We start from the raw sequence: 18904 nt of genomic DNA on the forward strand, positions 1-18904 counted from the left end.
ACTTTATTTTTAATATTACGTTTTTAACAGGTCGAGACATGAAAAGTCTGTTAAAAATTCATAGCTCCTTCATCTGATGTCCGTTTTTGTCAGACTTTTTAACGTCGTATTGCTATTGTTAAGATCTTCTATTCTTGTTTAGGTTGCATTGGCTAAAAGTCGCTCGATCTCTATTTCGAGTTTTTAGTTGTCTACTGCTATGACTGAAACTTCAAAAAATCAAAACTTCCTTTTACGAAGTCAGATTTAGGCGTTCTTTTTATGTAAGCTTACGGTTTGATGATATCTACAAGTTTTGTTTAGAAACATAATGTTGAAAAGTATTTGGTTGAAATTTCTCATTTTCTGCTTAACAGTGTTTTACCGGATTTGCTACGGATCTTAAATTGGTCATAACTTCTTCGTTATAACTCGGATTTTAGTGTTCTGTATACTTTTAGAAACCTTATTACGACATCTACCACCTAGTACACTCAACTGAGATTTTTGAACATTTCATTTTTGATGTTATTTTCATTAATTCACAAAATGGATTACCTTATTTTACTTTTAGTCATCACATTGACCTGAAATATCAGGTTGTTACATCATCCCCCCGTTAGAGGGAATTTCGTCCCGAAATTTATTACAAAGCAAAAGTTTATGAACTAGGGAAAAGATGTGAGTACTTTTGTTGCATTAGATCTTCTCGCTCCCAAGTGAATTCAGGTCCTCGCTTAGCATTCCAGCGAACCTTCACTATTGGAATGCGACTCTGTTTAGTTCGTTTGATTTCCCTATCCATGATCTCGACGGGTTCCTCCACAAAGTTAAGATTTTCATTCAGCTCGATTTCCTCGAGTGGAATTACAAGAGTTTCGTCGGATAGACACCTCTTCAAGTTAGACACGTGAACCACCGGATGTACTTTGTTAAGTTCGATTGGAAGTTGGAGTCTATAATCTACTGGACCAATCCTTGCAGTAATTTCGAAGGGTCCAATGTACCTTGGGTTTAGTTTCCACGCTTCCCGAAGTGTATCATGCCCTTCCAGGGTGAAACCTTCAATAGAACGCGGTCACCAACCTGAAATTCCAAGGGTTTTCGTCTTTTGTCGGCATAGCTCTTTTGTCTATCTCATGAGGCTTCCAGTCGCTCTCGAATTTGAACGATCTTTTCAGTCGTTTCCCTTATGATTTCCGGACCAGTGAGAGTGCTATCAGGGACTAGACCTTTAGATAACTGCGTGTCACCCACTTCCGCCCAACACAGAGGTGATCTGCACTTGCGGCCATAAAGGGCTTCGAATGGAGCAGTCTTGATGCTAGTGTGATAACTGTTGTTATAAGAGAACTCAACCAATGGCAAGTGAACGTCCCATGCTTTATCGAAGTCGGTTACACATGCTCGCAACATGTCTTCTAAGGTTTGGATCGTTCTCTCACTCTGTCCGTCAGTTTGTGGGTGATAGGCTGTACTCATATCTAGCTTAGTACCTATGGCTTTCTGTAGTGTTTTCCAGAACCTTGAGGTGAATCTACTGTCTTGGTCCGAGATGATAGATATCGGCACTCCATGAAGTCGCACGATCTCTCTGATGTAGGTTCGTGTTAACTTCTCCATCTTATTAGTCTCTTTGATTGACAAGAAATGGGCAGATTTGGTTAAACTGTCGACGATCACCCAAATGGTATCGTGACCACCGGTGTCTTGGGTAGTTTGGTTATGAAATCCATTGAAATCTGATCCCACTTATACTCAGGTATTCCGGGATGATGGAGTAATGCTGAGGGCTTCTAACGTTCTATCTTTACTTTCGCACAAGTCAAGAACTTGCCCACATAGGCAGCAATTTCTGCTTTCATGTTTGGCCACCAGTAGAGTTGCTTGAGATGCAGATACATCTTATCTGAACCTGGGTGCACGGAGTACGGGGTCTTGTGTGCTATGGCCATAACCATTTCTCTGAAACCACCGAACGTCGGTGTCCATATTCGGTTCATGAGGTAACGAACTCTATCACTCTTGATCTCAAAATTCTTGTCCATCCCTCTAAGTGCTTCACCTACCATGTTTTCGGGTTTCAAGGCTTCCAATTAAGCTTCCTTGATTTGTGTTGACATATGTGAATGGATTGTCGTGGTTAATGACTTTACTCTTCGACCAGAGTACTCCTTACGACTAAGGGCATCTACCACCACATTATCTCGCATTTGTAGTCGTTGAGTAGCTAAACCCAATGTCTTTGCCTCATGTTGAGCTCCTTCTGATCGAATATGTGTTGAAGGCTCTTGTGGTCTGTGAAGATGGTGCACTTCGTATCGTATAGGTAGTGCCTCCAGATCTTTAGAGTGAACACCACTGCTCCAAGTTCTAAGTCGTGAGTGGTGTAGTTGACCTCATGTGTTTTTAGTTGTCGTGAGGCGAACACAATAACCTTTCCTCGCTGCATTAGCACACAACCCAACCCTTGATTGGAAGCATCGCAATATACTACGAAGTCTTCTGTCCCCACTGGAAGGGACAAGATGGGTGCACTGCACAGGGCTTGCTTCAAGGTCTGACATGTGGTATCTTGTTTTTCTCCCCATTTGTAGGCTACACCCTTCTGAGTCAGGGAGGTAAGAGGTTTCACAATGCTGGAGAAGTTTTGTATGAACCTACGGTAATAGCCAGCGAGGCCTAGGAATTGGCGAATCTCGGTTGGCGTTGTGGGCGCAGCCCAATTCTTGATAGCCTTGATCTTAGAAGGGTCCACGTGGATTCCTTCTTCACTGACCACGTACCCTAGGAAGTCCACCTTTCTAATCCAGAATTCGCATTTTGAGAACTTTGCATAAAGCTTCTCATCTCGTAATGTTTCTAAGACTTGTCTCAGGTGATGACCATGTTCTTCTTTACTCTTTGAGTAGATGAGTATGTCATATATGAACACAATCACAAATTTGTTCAAGAAAGAACGACATACCCGATTCATTAAGTCCATGAACACGACAGGGGCGTTGGTTAGTCCGAATGGTATCACTACAAATTCATAGTGACCATATCTTGTCCGAAAGCTGTCGTGGGAATATCACATTCTAGGACTCGTAGCTGGTGATATCCCGATCTCAGATCGATCGTGGAAAAAATGTTTACTCCTTGGAGTTGGTCGAACAGATCGTCTATTCGTGGTAGGGAATACCGATTATTGATGGTAAGTTTGTTGAGTTATCGGTAGTCGATGCACATTCTAAATGATTTGTCTTTCTTTTTCACGAACAACACTGGTGCTCCCTAAGGTGAGAAGCTTGGTCGGATAAATCCTTTGCTGAGAAGTTCGTTCAGCTAACTGGATAGTTCTTGCATCTCTGCTGGGGCTAAGCGATACGACGCTTTGGCCACAGGGGTGGCTCCAGGAATTAAGTCAATTCTGAATTTGACTTGCCTTGCAGGAGGTATTCCCGCAAGATCCTCAGAAAAGACATTGGGAAAGTCACAGACGTCAGGCACGCTCTTGATGTCTTCTACTCCTCGTTTCACATCCACAATATGTGCTAAGAACGCATGACATTTCTTGCGCAGATATTTTTGAGCCTTGATGCAAGAGACGATATGAAGAGGGGTGCTAGGTTTGTCGCCATAAATAACGAGGGCTTCACCATTTGGCAGATTAAGGTGAACCGCCTTATCGAACATAAAATGTCCGCACGATGAGAACTTAGCCAATCCATGCCTATGATGACGTTGAAACTCTTTATTGAGACTGGAATGAGGTTGATTGGAAAGGATTTATAGTTTAATGAGAGGGTACAGTTTAAGTATATTTCCTTAGCGCTTTTTGTTTTATCGTTAGCCATTTCTACTATAAAAGTTTCACTTAATGATTGAGGGATTTGTTTGAGTATGTTTTTAAAACTATGACTCACAAAACTCCTCTCCGCTCCACTATCAAATAACATGCATGCATATGAGTTATCGAGGAGAAACGTACCTGTAACAACAGTGGGGTCTGCAACGGCTTCCTCCTGGCCCATTACGAATACTCGGCCACTTCCACCAGTATTCCCATTGTTTGCTTTCGGGCAGTCCCTTTGGAAGTGTCCCGTTGCTACACACTCGTAACAAGTACGACCTACTCCCATATTTGTGGCCGGAGCGACTGGTTGGGTTGGTTCCTTGCAGAAGCGGACAATATGTCCCTTCCGGTTGCACTAGGTGCAATGCATCTCACGGTAGGGTCCGTGGTGATGAAAGTTGCACCTATTGCACTTCGGCAGATTGCCGACATACGGTTTTGTTGGTGCGGGGGTGGTAGAGACAGTAACAGCGTGAGCTGTCACTAACTATTGCCTCTTGGGGTTCTCTTGCGGGGCTTGCCCCTTTCTCTTGTTCCGGGGTTTCCTTCGGTCCTCCACCTCCTTCGGTGGTTTAGCAGCCACCGTGATAGTACCCTGTTTAACCCCATGATCGATTAGTCGTTGAGCCAGGCGCTTCGCGCCGTTGAATGTGACTGGGTTAGAAGCCAAAACATGCCCTTGCATCTGGGGTGACAACCCCTAGATGTATCTTTCCACTTTCTTCGGCTCCGGGTTGACCATTCCCGGGCATAGGGCTGACAAATCACTGAACCTGGTCGTATAGGCGGCTAGGTCAGAACCAACCATTTTCAAGTTCCATAGTTCCTACTCCAGCTTTTGAATTTCACCCCTCGGGTGGTATTCTTCTAACAGCAGGACCTTCAATTCCTCCCAGTTCATGGCGTTGGCGACTGGAAGGGATACGGATTTCACATGGCCCTTCCACCATGCGAGGGCTTGGTCTGTGAAGGTACAAGCAACAAACTTGACCTTGCTTGTTTCTTGGCATGAACAGATTTCAAAGACCGTCTCAGTCTTTTCAAATCATTGCATTAGTGTAATGACTCCTCCAGTGCCGTTAAACATTTTTGGCTTGGCGTTCTAGAATTCTTTGTAGGTGCATTCCCTAACATAACCATGACCAGTGCCATGGTTATGATGATTGGCGTTAGTCTTCAAAACTAGTTGCTACCTGGCTTAGCGTTTTCCTAAGAATACAAGTTATTTCAAATAAAAAGTGTCAACAATAAAGTTGGTGAATTCATAAGTAGTGTTTTGAGAAAATGTATGCCATTCGAAAGTTTACGTTTGTTTTCAAGAAAATCTGATATTTTCTTATGAGTGTATGAAATGAGTATGAGTGATTGTTGTATAAATCGTATGTATTTGAACCAGGAAAATCCTATATTTCCCTAAAATTGAAATGCAATCTCAAATGACCAAGACCGTAACCCGTAAGCAACTATGACATGCTCATAAAGAATGATGTATAGTCTTATTATATAACAAAACTATAAGAAGATTTGTATTTGAATGTGAAAAGAACTGTATCTGTTACTTTTTCCGTGAAAATGTAATACCATAATAATTGTCTATCCAATGAGTTTTTATAACCGTACTATCATAATTTGCCTGGAGCAACGTTCTTCAGGCGTCAAAATGAGATTACACTTGTCACCCCGGGGACTGTAGCTAACAGTCAGGGCGCGGGATCATTAGTCCCGTATAGATCTATACACACTTGTCACGTTCTCCGGACGGGAGATTCTGGTTATAAACAGGACTTTTAGTGATGTATGTAAGTTGTAGAAAGTTGTTGAAAATTTTAGTTGAAATGTAGTAAGTTATAAGTTCTGTTTTTAGAAAAGTTCGCCTGTTCCTATAGAAAATCCTATATTTCCTAATTTGATGAAAGGTACGTAAAAATGATTCTACAATCCTTTCTATGAGTACTAAATGGATACAAGTTATATAAAACTCAGAGTAAACAAACAATCCATTGTGCGCATCTGCCCTAAGTCCACAACCAAACAAGGAACAGGAAGTAAGGCGGATAGCACACATCCCATTGTTTGTTACGTCCTCGTTGTATATAACCCTGGTGTATTCACTTGTTACTCATGGAGTTAATTGTAATAGTTGCTTTATAATTAATGAAAATATCCCTTAAGAAAACCCTGATTTCTTATAATCAAATAGTGACCACGGTGATTACTTCTATAATCACTTAATTTATACCGGCTATATATAATCTAATATCGAATAGATAGTTGATTAGATGAATCTGCCCTAAGCCCACAACCAAACCAGGAACAAGAAATAAGGCAGAAAGCACACATCCAACTACCTATTAGGTACTAATGATATATAACCATGATGTATAAACTAAGGTATTATAGAGTAAATCACCTAAAGTCCTTTAAGTTTACACTGGTTTAATAAAACGGATTAAACCCTTTACTGGTAAGTTTCTAGTTTTGTATGCCAAAAGTTCTGATTTGAAAAGTATGCTTTGTACTAGAAAACTATGCATTGAATTAGTATCCTATGACTTGACCCATACCTGGTAACCCTTATGATGACTTAATGTGTACGGAACATATATATAACTAAAATCGAATAGATAATAGGTTGGGTGAATCTGCTCTAAGCCCACAACCAAACAAGGAACATGAAATGAAGCGGAAAGCACACATCCTATTACCTGTCGGATCCTATTTATATATATATCCCTTGATGTATACATTGAGGAATCATAAGGTTAGCATTATGGTCCCTTTCTACTGAATGTACTAGACCCGATTGTTCTGTTTGTCGTTTGTAAAATGTAAGTACTGTAGTATTGTATATAGTAACAAGTATTGTACTAAATGCCTTAAATTGATTATTAAGGTATAATGTGATGGATAGATCCCATACTAAACTTTCTCCTTGTCAAAAGATTATGGGACCCAAACGCGACCTCTGCAATCAATTGCAAGCTGTGAACATCCACATTAAAGTTATGTGATCATGTATACCCAATATAACTATCACCTTTTGTTTAGAAGAATGCGTTAGTGATTCTTTGGTATAATTAGATCCTGTAATAGTGTCATGCTATAGCAAATTAGTGTGTTCATTCTATTTTAGTATCTTAGTATCTTCTCTTGTTATAGTATCTTAGTATGTTCTTTTTGTTATCGTGTATTGTATCTAGTATGAACTGAACCCCTAAACTATACCCATTATAGTTTCCTAGTATTCTACTTGAACTGTTATTGAAAAGACTCATTTTACTACCAAGTTATGCTTGTACTTTAAAAACGGAGTTTTGTTAAACTATAAAGCAACATAACTGTAAAATAGTTTTTGAAATGTTTTGACCATTTATAGAAGACATAAGCAACATTTTGAAAGATGTTTAACAAATAATTACACCATTATCATTGTGTTCAACTTGTATTACACCATTATACATTGTGTTCAACTTGTATTCCCCCCCTTAAGAGCATTTAAAACAGTTAAAAGATTCATTACAGGGTATGAACTCACCTAATGTGGGTGATTCAACGAATACGCGTGTAAGGATGATAAGTTCCACGAATGAAGTCCCGAGACACAATAGGTCCTAAATGACATATAAGGACACATATTGACATGAATATAGTGTTTATAAACGACTATATGAAAGGAAACACCTTCTGGGACTAGGAAACACTTTGACGAAGTGTTGGAATCACATGTGATTCAACAAAGGATGGTAGAATGAGACTCACATGAGTTTACTACCATGGGTTTACGGCCCAAGGGAGTTTACGGCCGTAAACACATGGTCAAAGATGAGTAAGTGTTGGTTTGAAAGCTATGGAAACTTTAGGGACTTTTGTTCTACACTTGAATGAAAAAGACCAACCCATTGAAGGCTTTTGATGAGTTTACGACCCTAAGGAGTTTACGGCCGTAAACTCATACTCATTTATGTATTTGAGTGAAGTTTAAGGTCCTTCAATCATCAAGGAAGGGTTATGGGTCACTAGCTTTGCATCTTATAGGGTTTATGGTCCATACATGCTTCAACATTGAGTTTACGGCCAAGGGAGATCTTAGGCCGTAAACTCAAGATGTTATTGGGAAAATGGATGTTTCAAGTCTCTAAGCATGGATACTAACTAGATAAGAAGTATAGGGAAGAACACTTACGATCTAGAAGCTTGAAATGGTTGATATTGGCCAAGAACACTAGTGTGTGTTCTTGGTGAAACTTGAAGATCTAAGAAAAGAATGTTTTCCATGGATTAAATCATGGAAGGATACTAGATTAAGAGATGTATCAACAAATCTAGGAAAAATACTTACTTATATGAAGATCTTAGAAGGAAATCTTGATGATAGTTGAGAGGATTTAAAGAAAATCGGCCAAGGAAACGAAAGAATGAGAAAAATGGCCAAGTATCATCTTATATACACTTGAGTTTACGGCCACATGAGTTTACGGCCGTAGTCTCATGGTCTTGTGGCCGTGAACTCATTTTGATGAGGTTAAGGTTTGATTTGCTACACTGTGGTTCTAGTAGGTACTTTCTAACCGGGCTAGAACTCAGTACTAATGAGTTTTACACTCAATTGAGTTGATTGACTGGGTCTTAAAACCAAAAATTTTCCGGATTGTCACATCATCCCCCCGTTAAATGGAATTTCGTCCCGAAATTAGCTTTCTTACAGTACTATTGGTGTTGCGCTCCGTTGATTCGCAAAATACCCACTCGTAAACCTGGTAATTTTGCCCTAGTGTTCATGATAGGATTCATACTTGGTCCATCTATCATTACCTTGTGTATACAAGTCGTATATGATTAGGAATAGTAAGATGGTCGGATTTGCGACTCTGCCCCAGGTCCACAACCAAACAAGGAATAGGAGATAGGGCGGAAACACATACTAGATCTGCGTAATCATAATCATATACCACCCTCGCGTATACACTGAATAGTGATAGGTGAGCTGTATTCGTCCTTAGCCTCTGTGCTTGAACTTGGTCTGTTGGACGAGTGGTATTTCGTGACGGTCTGTGGATATATGACGACAAGTCTTCGGAGGACAAAGTACTCTTCGCATGAACACTTTGGGGTTTAGAATACAGAAGATAAAACTGAGGTTTAGGTCGTACTGTCGATAAGAAAGATGAAGGTTTCGAAATTCTGACGATGGTTTAGGTCGTGCTGTTATTGTTGAGATCTTCGATTCTCGTTTAGGTTGTGTAGGCTAAAAGTTGCTCGATCTCTATTTTGAGTTTTTAGCTGTCTACTACTATGATTGAAACTTCGATAAATCATAACTTCCTTATACGAAGTTAGATTTGGGCGTTCTTTTTAAGTATTCTTACAGTTTGATGATATCTAAAACTTTCATTTAGACACCTAAGGTTGAAAAGTATTTTGTTGAAATTTCTCGTTTTCTGCTTAACAGTGTTTTACCGGATTTGCTACGGATCTTAAATTGGTCATAACTTCTTCGTTATAACTCGAATTTTAGTGTTCTTTATCCTTTTAGAAACCTTATTACGACATCTACCACCTAGTACACTCAACTGAGATTTTTGAACATTTCATTTTTGATGTTATTTTCATTAATTCACAAAAGGGATTACCTTATTTGACTTTTAGTCATTACATTGACCTGAAATATCAGGTTGTTACATACCATGCCTCCTCATCCCTCTTATTTGAGGACATCGTCGTCTGGTCCATTAATTTGTAAGCCCTAGTCGATTGAGACCTTAAATCAAATTTGTTCTCCTTCTCTCCCATACTATCCTTTCAACCTTTGAGTATAAAATTGACTTCCTATTGTACAACAACACCCAACTTCTCTCATTTTGTTCATCGATTTTCTCTCTCGTCGTACAGTCACACCTCCGCCACTGCCACCGCCGTCGCCACATTTCCAAAAGAGTCCAGGTACGTCGATTTAAGGTAGCGATAATGTTCTATTTCTTTGTTCAATTGGGATTTGTGAGAAATTGTATCTATTTTATGTTGTTCAGTGATACATCCCCATTTTCAAGGCCAGAAAAGACCGATTTTGTTTATGCTTTATAAAAATTAGAGTACTTCTTTTATTAAAAAAGTTGCGGAATTTGTTCCCAGAAAACATGATAAATGTGTTATCAAAGCATTTCCGAATAAATGTATTTTTATTCCTTTTAAAACCTTGGGATGTCATCATTAATACAGAAACATAAGCATAAACAGAACTTACATTCATTTACACTAGTGATCTACATCTCTTTTAAATCTCTCAATGTAAAGTAGCTTCGTATCGACACCTGTGATACAAATAAGCTTGAGTGGGTCAGGTTGGGAAACATGGTGAGTACACAGGGTTTTCAACCCACAATAATATAATTATTATGTTTAAACATCAAACAATCAACCCAATTACCCATCCCCATTATCTTCCTTACTCTTAAGGGTCTACGCTAAGAGTCATCTATCCTTCATTCGTTCATTCTGAAGCCCCTTGCTTACAGGGTTTATAAGACAGACACTAAGTCCATAGTTGCCAATGCTTGTTCGTAAAGCACAAATTCCATAGCTGCTAAAGTTCATTCATCGGGTACTAAATCCATAGCTACCAGTGTTTTATCTAATAGGTACTAAATCCATAGCTACCAACGTTTATCTATCAGGTACTAAGTCCATAGCTACCAACGTTTATCTATCAGGTACTAAGTCCATAGCTACCAACGTCCATTCAATTGGCACTAAGTTCATAGTTGCCGATGTTATTTATTAGGCACTAAGTCTATAGCCACCTATGTTCACTCATATCATCTTTCATCTCTCATCATTCATCTACCCATGTTATACCCAACATATTTGTAGATATAAAATACATATATAGTTTAAATCATTTAAAACATGTATAAAAACATTCATCCAGCATAGACAACAAGTATTCAGACAGTATGCACACATAGCACATAGTTTATATAAAATATTTCATATCTATGTGTAAGATAAAAGTAACTATGCACTCACCTAATAAGGTGGTGACTCTGTACTCGGACAGTGCTTTGTTTACTTAAAACAATTTTCCTTCGACGAAACCTAGTATCATTACCACTAGATTTTAGTCTATCGTTCATCGAGACTAATTAATAGTCTTTCTATTATTATTATATAAGCGTTAAAACTATACTCTTCACCCACTATGTACAAACAAGGGCCAAACATGGAACACCAGAGGGCATGATCATTTTGGCATTTAAGCACTTCTGAAATCTAGCAACCCAAGCGGCCCTCCAAACCAGATTCCCCGTACCGCGGGTGGTTAAAAAGATATAATCATGTAGGGATGGCAAAAAAACCCGAACCCGACGGGGAAACCCGAAACCCGATTATTTCGGGTCGGGTAACGGGTCGTTATCGGGTTTTTTATCGGGTTCGGGGCAGGGAGTGGGTTATCCTCGCCCCGACCCGACTCGCCCCGATTATATATATATGTTAACGACACACATTCAAAGATAAAATACTTACTGTGGACAATCTTTTTAGTTATTAACAATCCGGTGTGAATGATCATTTTTTATGTTTTGACGTATTACACTAAAATTAAATAAAATAATTTTTAATATAACGTCGATTTAATTTTATTAAAGTCATTCATCATACTTTTAATTTAAAAGGGAGGCTAGAACACATATTTTTTATGACATCGGGGTACCCTAAAACGGAATAAACATTTCGTTATGAATTGTTGTAAACCCGATAAGAAACCCGAAACCCGACTAGAAAACCCGAACCCATTGGGGCGCCCCGATAAGAAACCCGAAAGATATCGGGGCGGGTTTGGGAAACCATGCCCCGCCCCGAACCCACCCCGTTGCCATTCCTATAATCATGACACTTATATAACTCATAATAATAACCGAAATAATAATTATAAGGTCCTAATAACGTTAATATAATTAAATAAAAACTATATTAAAATTAGGTAGGCGTAGCTCACTTACAACGAGTTTTTTCTTGAAAACCGGGGTTCACTGGAGTGGCGTTTTCGAGCCGAAAGGCTCTTTTCTCGGAGCCCTAGGGAGCCTCGGGGCTTCCTTCGGGTGCTAGGGGGTTTACCCTTTGGGGGGGGGGAGCTAGAGAGAGAAAGAGGTGGATTTGGTGTGGAAATGTCGGTTGTCTTCGCATCTATTTATAGGGATGAGCTGCTGGGAATGCGCTGCGCTCCTCGGACCTACGCGGGGCGTTCCTCGAACATAGGGTGCTCTGGTCCAATGCGATGCGCTGGTACTGCCACCCATCCGAAGCTCCATGGTGCAACATGGTCCATCCGAGTCCAAGCGTTTCCGAACGCGAGACGCTCCTTGTACGCGTTGCGTAGCGAGGCCAGGTGTCCTCAATCCGAAGCAAGACCAAGGTCAGCAAAGGAAGGTTGAGATCGTGCCACGTCACCTCCTTTTGCAACAGCTTCGCAATTATCATACTCAACTTCTAAAATTCGTAACTTTCGCATATGAGCTTCGTTTTCGACGTTCTTTATATCCACGCGTAGGCGAGACCGTACTCTACAGCTTTCGTTTTGACTTCGTCGGCTAATTTTGACTTTATTTTCTAAAAGTTATATTTTTAACAGGCTGGGACAGGAATAATTCATTAAAAATTCATAACTTCTTCATCCGACGTTCGTTTTCATCTGTCTTTTTACCGTTACGCTACTATTGACGAGATTTTCGATTCTCGTTTCGTGTCGGCTAAAAATCGCTCAATCTATTATTCGAACTCCAGGCTGCATACCGCTAAGCCGAAACTTAGAAAAATCATAACTTCCTCATACAAAGTCGGATTTGGGCATTCTTTTTATGTGTGCTCTCGGTTTAACGAACACTACGACTTTCGTTTAGATCGCTAAGGCTGAAAACCACTCTATCATAAATTTACTATTTACGTTACGTTGTGTTGTGCCGGTTCTATCACGAAACTTCGACGGGCCATAACTTCTTCGTTATAACTCGGATTTCAGCGGTCTTTATGTACGGAATCCTTGTAACATATGCTATAATTTTTATTAAGTTTATTCATTCTAAATAATCTTTTATCAAAAACTTGTTTTCGACACTTATTGTCTCTAAATTGACTAGCCCGGATCTACGGGTGTTACAATTATCTCCCCGCTTAGGATGATTACGTCCCGGAATCATCAACGGACCAGGGCTGTATAATGATTCCATTCGTTCTGTCTTCATACTAGGTAATAACCATAACTTCTATGTTTCCTTGAACGAGTATCTAACTCTTGAACTTCTTGACTGCAGGTGGTGCTCGATCTTGCACCCACTCTTTATCTCATGTTAGACTTTCAATCGTGACCTTCAAGTCATAATCTCGTCCCTTATTGGAGACTCCTTATTCTTCTTAACAACTTAAGATAAGTTGTTTGATTTCCACAATAGACCACTAGGTCACGTTCTAATGACCTTTCATCATGTGTCATAACGCTTAGTGGCGTGTGCAAATAGCTACACCTAATTTTATATTTATAACCTAACTAACTTAACTAACTAAATTGCACCTAGGCAGTGCACCTAGTCAAATTATAGAATAGTTTGGGTAAGTCGGGTGTCGATCACATGGAACGGTTTTGACTAAGGTGGGGCTTTTATCTAACTTTGCAAGTTTAGATGAACTTAATTTCTTGACACGAATTCAATCAATAAACAAAACACTTCTGCTAGTTCGAATCCACTTTCCCTCAATGGTTTATAAATTAGTTATGACAATTCTTGTTGGTTACCAATTAAAACATTATTAACAATTTAGTTCTAAATTAACTAATATTAATCGATTCATGTAGATCTATGTATGGTCACACATAAGTTAACACATAATCAATTATTAAATATAATTGGAGCTATGTAAGATTGATTTGACAAACACACTTATGGTCATAATATGAGTTCTCTAGCACAACCTAATTCAATAGTTCAATTACTTATCTAAGATTGGTTTGATCTTAGCTCTAATAATCTAATGTTCACTAAATTATTAGGTATTCAAATTCATGCAGGTTCATGTTTACTAGATACAAAGAATAAGAAGTTTAAAGAATCTAATATCAAATCAAGCATGCTAGGTATAATCAATCAAACACTAGTCATAACCAACAAGCAAAGTCTAAACTAGCATAGTAAAACCAAATGTTCCAGCTTCATCTAGCTAACATAAGTAGCTAGATTTAGTTGGACATCCTAGCAAACAAACACAAATAAACTATAGTCTTAATCATATTTAAATGTACCAAACCTTAAGCTAATTATGATATCTTCTTCTTCCTTATTATGCAAACCAACTTCCAAGCCTTCTCTCCTTCTGATTTTCGACTCCAGAAACTCTCCAAGTCAGCCAAAAGTCCCTCAAGTCATAATGATCTAGAGAATATATAGTTTTCTGAATTATACACGTTCACGTCGTGAACAAGTATGTCTCACGACGCGAATACAGTGGATATCCGTGTTTGACAAGGAGTCTGATCCACAATGCTTATCTTCTGGAATATTCCCACTCACGTCATGAATCTTCAATCCTCACGTCGTGAATTAAGCTGATTTCATGGGTTTCTTTTTCTTTTATTCTTGAGGCCTCCAAAGTTCCAAGCTTTGTTGTTTTTAGTCCCTTTTCTTCAAGAATGCTTCTATTTGGCTGCAAAGTACAATTTAAATTTATAAGTATCATTATTCAATGAAAATAACCAAAATATGTATAAAAATGTAAGTAAATATTGCCTAAAAACATGTATAAATATGGAAATATCAAAATACCCTACACTTATTCTTTGCTTGGCCTAAAGTAAGTCTAATTATTTTTAAACTCAAACTCTTATCACTAACATCACATAGAACAATCCAATTCAAGCATAGTCATTATGCCAAGACTGCAAAGCATGCATTTGTGTCTAAAATTTTCCTAAGGACCCCCTAGTTCTAAATCCTCACAATCCTCATAAACACTTGCCCACTTCTTTTGAACAATGCTCATTTTGTGCATCCCTCCGAATCCATCCGCATAAAACTTTCTAACCTCAAGGTATTTTTGGTCAAGCAACCCAAGCATATATAATCTAGAAATTACAACTTTTCGATACCAGTATGGAGCTCTTTGGAATTCTTCATTTCTTTGACATTTGATTTATGATTTCTTTTAATTCACCACCTTTTTGTGTAATTTTTTGGTATCTTCAAATTTTGAATTTCTTCAGAATTTTTTTTTGATCTTTGATCTTCATACTTCATACTTTGAACGCTCCAAAAATTCTTCAACTTTTTACTTTTTTTTTTATCTCTCTCTTTTTTTTACATGTAACTCACTATTTTCTCTCTCAAAACCTACATGCTTAAGCAAGGGCGCTCAACTTCAACCTTTATTAGTTAAGGAATTAGCTTAAGTGCAATGACTACATAAGCTTTCCTGGATACATTTCTGGTACACGATGCTAAACATATTGCGATCCTCAAACTAAGCGAGGTTGTGTTTTTGTCCCATGATTTCACTAGAATAAATGGGACCACAAATGCACTATAACGTATATTGGCTCAACTAAACATTTGAGTTCTCATCAGATCATCCCATACAATACTAGCAACTTAAGTTCAAATTATTATTAGTAGATTAAATTATTAGATTATTATTTCAAATCCATTAAAAATTTTAAATTTACCTAATTCTAGCAATTTACTTTTTCGACCCCCTACCCCACACTTATTACATACAATGCCCTCATTGTATGCATAAAATAATATAAAAGCAATAAAAGGGAGAAAAGGAACATACTACACTGGGATAGTAGTGACATGATCGAAATCCAAATGTGTGGAAAAATTGTGCATCTCGAATATGGACTCTACTAAATAGGAACTTGGATCTTGAACACACGAGATATGTAAATGTGCCGACAAAATATGGAATCGAAACTTCAATATTCAACAAATATGGTGCAAATCTCCAAGGCGTGAAGAACAATGTGGGAAAGCATACGCCACATTGCATGGTAGAGAAAATGAGTCGTAATAATCTTCATAATAACTCCAAAAAGAATGGTTGTGACCCATATAGTAAATATGAATGAAAAGGCTTCAATTTTGTGAAAATATAATACTCACGACGTGAGGGATAAGGTTCATGACGTGAGGTCGCAAATATGCGTAATTTGGAAACCTTCGTAACCGAGTTCACGACGTGAGGGTAAAGGTCTCACTGTGCTCGCACATTCCATCGTCGAGGCCTTGGCTACAGTTGTTGCTCGGGTTGCTCGCGTGGTTGGTCATCATCATCATCAGTGAGCACGACACCCCAATATGACCCATAAGTTGTCACCACCCTCATCTACTTGAGATACCCCAATGTAAACTTATTTCCCTCCATACAAGTCAATGACCTCGTAATGTCGGGAATTATCATACCGAAAGATCAGGCCAAACAGGTAATGAAATGTCCTCTACATATTGGGCTCCCGGGTCGGGAACTCGCAGCATAATCCGCCAAGTAGTGGACCAAAAAGTAGGGAATGTTGCAACACACTCCCGGTTGCAAAATAGTCCATAAAAAACAAATTCAACTTTGTAACTTTGTCTCCATGGCGCTTGTGGTGGATGGAAAAAGTGATGAGCCAGTGAATAAGACGGTGAATGGGTGACTTAATATTGCTTTCTGGCGATATACCAGAGTTGAACTCTCCCGAAGCGATATTGCTCCAAAATTCGGGCCCCGAAACTCCTCCCTCATATGTACGGGCAGCCTCACGTAAAAACATAGTGAACTCGGGAGTCATGGCCTCGTGATCCTTATATAGTCCTATCCTCCATGAGAACTCAACTAGACTGCACTCCCGATATTCTCCGCCTAAATGGAAAAATAAAGCTTGTGGATAAGTGGGATCTTGGACATTTTCATGAAAGGCCACAGTAGAGAAAAACACAACACATAGTTCTTTGTACACCCATTCCTGAATGGAGAAATATTGTTCCACTCTTTACACGTGAAAGAATACTCGTTCCCCACAAATAGTTTTATAAGAAATGGGTTTAACCAATCAACAATTCCAACTTCCCTTAAACTTTACCAATTAACTGTTGGTGCGACTGCAAACTCACGATTATGCAAGCACTCCAAAAGGTTGTTATAGCGTGTGAAAACATCCCTCGACACATTTGTTGGAAAAACATAAAATGGGTGCAAGTTAGCAATCCCGACTGGAATCTCACGTCTTGGTGCCATTTCCTGCAAAAAATAGAGAAACAACAAAAACAAAACAAAACCAACAAATTAAGTAATTAAAACAAAATCAGTTCTTTTGTACCCAGGATTCACGTTGTGAGTCCGTATGACTCACGTCGTGAGTTCGTCAGTCAAACGAGAATCATTCACGACTGTTATCAAATCGATCCAAAACTATTGTTGGGGTTTACTCCTATGTCGATTCTAAGCATAATCAAGTAACATGCAGTGGGTATAGCATAATTTCATCATTTTGACTAAATACAAACCCTAGTCTCAACTAATAAAACAAAATTTAACCATGATAAGTAAGAAACAATTACCTTAAAGTGCAGATTACATAAGCCAAAATGGATTATTTGGTGGAATAAGCCGAAATCGGAATAGGGGGGGACCAGGAACCGTTCTCACTTTGTGGGGAATAAGAAATGGTTTTGGTCAAATGGTTTCTATTCTTTATCACGTGGTCCCATATTTTGAAAGTTCACGTCATGAACTTTATGGCTCACGTCGTGAGTTTTTATGGACTAATCAGTTGGGCCATTCAATTAAGCAATAGCGGGCTAGAAGATTTATTAGGCTAATAGTTTTATTTCGTATGTTCTTCTGGACTCACGTCGGGAGCCATACGTGCTCACGTCGTGAGTTCGTCTGATTAAAAATTACTTAACAAATCTATTTTTTTATTTACTAAAAACCTTAATTAATTACCACTTAATTCAGGGACCCCACACTTAATGTTTTTACCATTTATAGAGTTACTTACATGATGAGATGATTAATTTTCGTAAAAACTAAGAATTCAAAAACTAAAATGAAAAGAAAATCAAACCGGGCTCGGGTTGCCTCTCGAGAAGCGCTTCTTTTTAATGGAGTCGTGAGCCGGACTCCATGCCTCTTTACGTTGAGTTGTCTAAAGAGTCCATCACCAACTGAACTTTTTGCTCCTTACATCGCCTTTTATAAGCTTGAACTCTTCGTTTATACGCCTTTTTCGAATTCTCCTTTTTAGCTTTGATCTCATTTGCATCAAGCTTTCTTTTGGTCCCTTTAGTTTCGATTTTTTCTTCAGTCTTTTTAAGCTCCATAGGAATCTTCTTTTTTTTCCAGAACTGGACTCGTCTGCTTAGAAGTAACCTCGTCTTCATCACTTGATAAATCGTCGCTTTCCTTGCTTACCCAAGAAGTTGGTTTTGTATAGGCAATTACCTCAACTAAAAATGGGATGGATGCTCTTGGTTGTGTTCATTTGACTTGTTGAATTCTTTTTAATTCTTCTTCCATGAGCTTTTCTAATTCTCCAAGTTCATCTTCTTCATCAATGTTGAAGATTTCACCTTGAACATCACTCCCTTGGAAACCATCTTGGACTCCAAAAGTTTCCTCTTCATCTCCAACTCTCAAAGTGAGCTTTGATTCGCGAACATCAACCAAGGCTCTAGCAGTGTTAAGTAATGGGCGACCAAGAATTATTGGAACATTGACCTCTTCCTTCATGTCCATAACCACAAAATCATCTGGGAAAACAAATTTCCCAATTTTTACTAGGATGTCTTCCACAATGCCCCTAGGAAGTGTCACTGAATCATTAGCCATGTGAATTGTCATTTTTGTAGCCTTCAACTTCTGAATATTCAGCTTCTGATAAAATGAATAAGGCATCAAATTTATGCTAGCCCCAGAATCAACTAAAGCATAAGTCTTCAGATTATTCCTAAACTCACATGGAAGAGTGAGGCATTTAGGATCTCCCATCTTTTTAGGTAACTCTCCCAATACTACTTTTGAGCTTTGCTCACTTAGAATCACCTTGGAGTTTTTCTTCAT

At 38.7% G+C, this 18904-nt stretch overlaps 1 protein-coding gene across 1 annotated transcript; it reads right to left on the minus strand.

Annotated features, from left to right (window-relative positions):
* Positions 1 to 18322: 18322 nt before the first annotated feature.
* Positions 18323 to 18904, minus strand: LOC145064285 (uncharacterized). The gene has a single exon (XM_079011765.1). The coding sequence runs from the start codon at positions 18902 to 18904 to the stop codon at positions 18323 to 18325; it is 582 nt and encodes a 193-aa protein (XP_078867891.1).

This window comes from Lactuca serriola, chromosome 7, assembly GCF_051521515.1.
Source record: "Lactuca serriola cultivar US96UC23 chromosome 7, Lser_US96UC23_V15, whole genome shotgun sequence".
NCBI lineage: Eukaryota > Viridiplantae > Streptophyta > Magnoliopsida > Asterales > Asteraceae > Lactuca > Lactuca serriola.

Bases quoted from the DNA above. Each gene is read 5' to 3' on its own strand.
- LOC145064285 (XM_079011765.1), bottom strand. From the start codon at position 18,904: ATGAAGAAAAACTCCAAGGTGATTCTAAGTGAGCAAAGCTCAAAAGTA.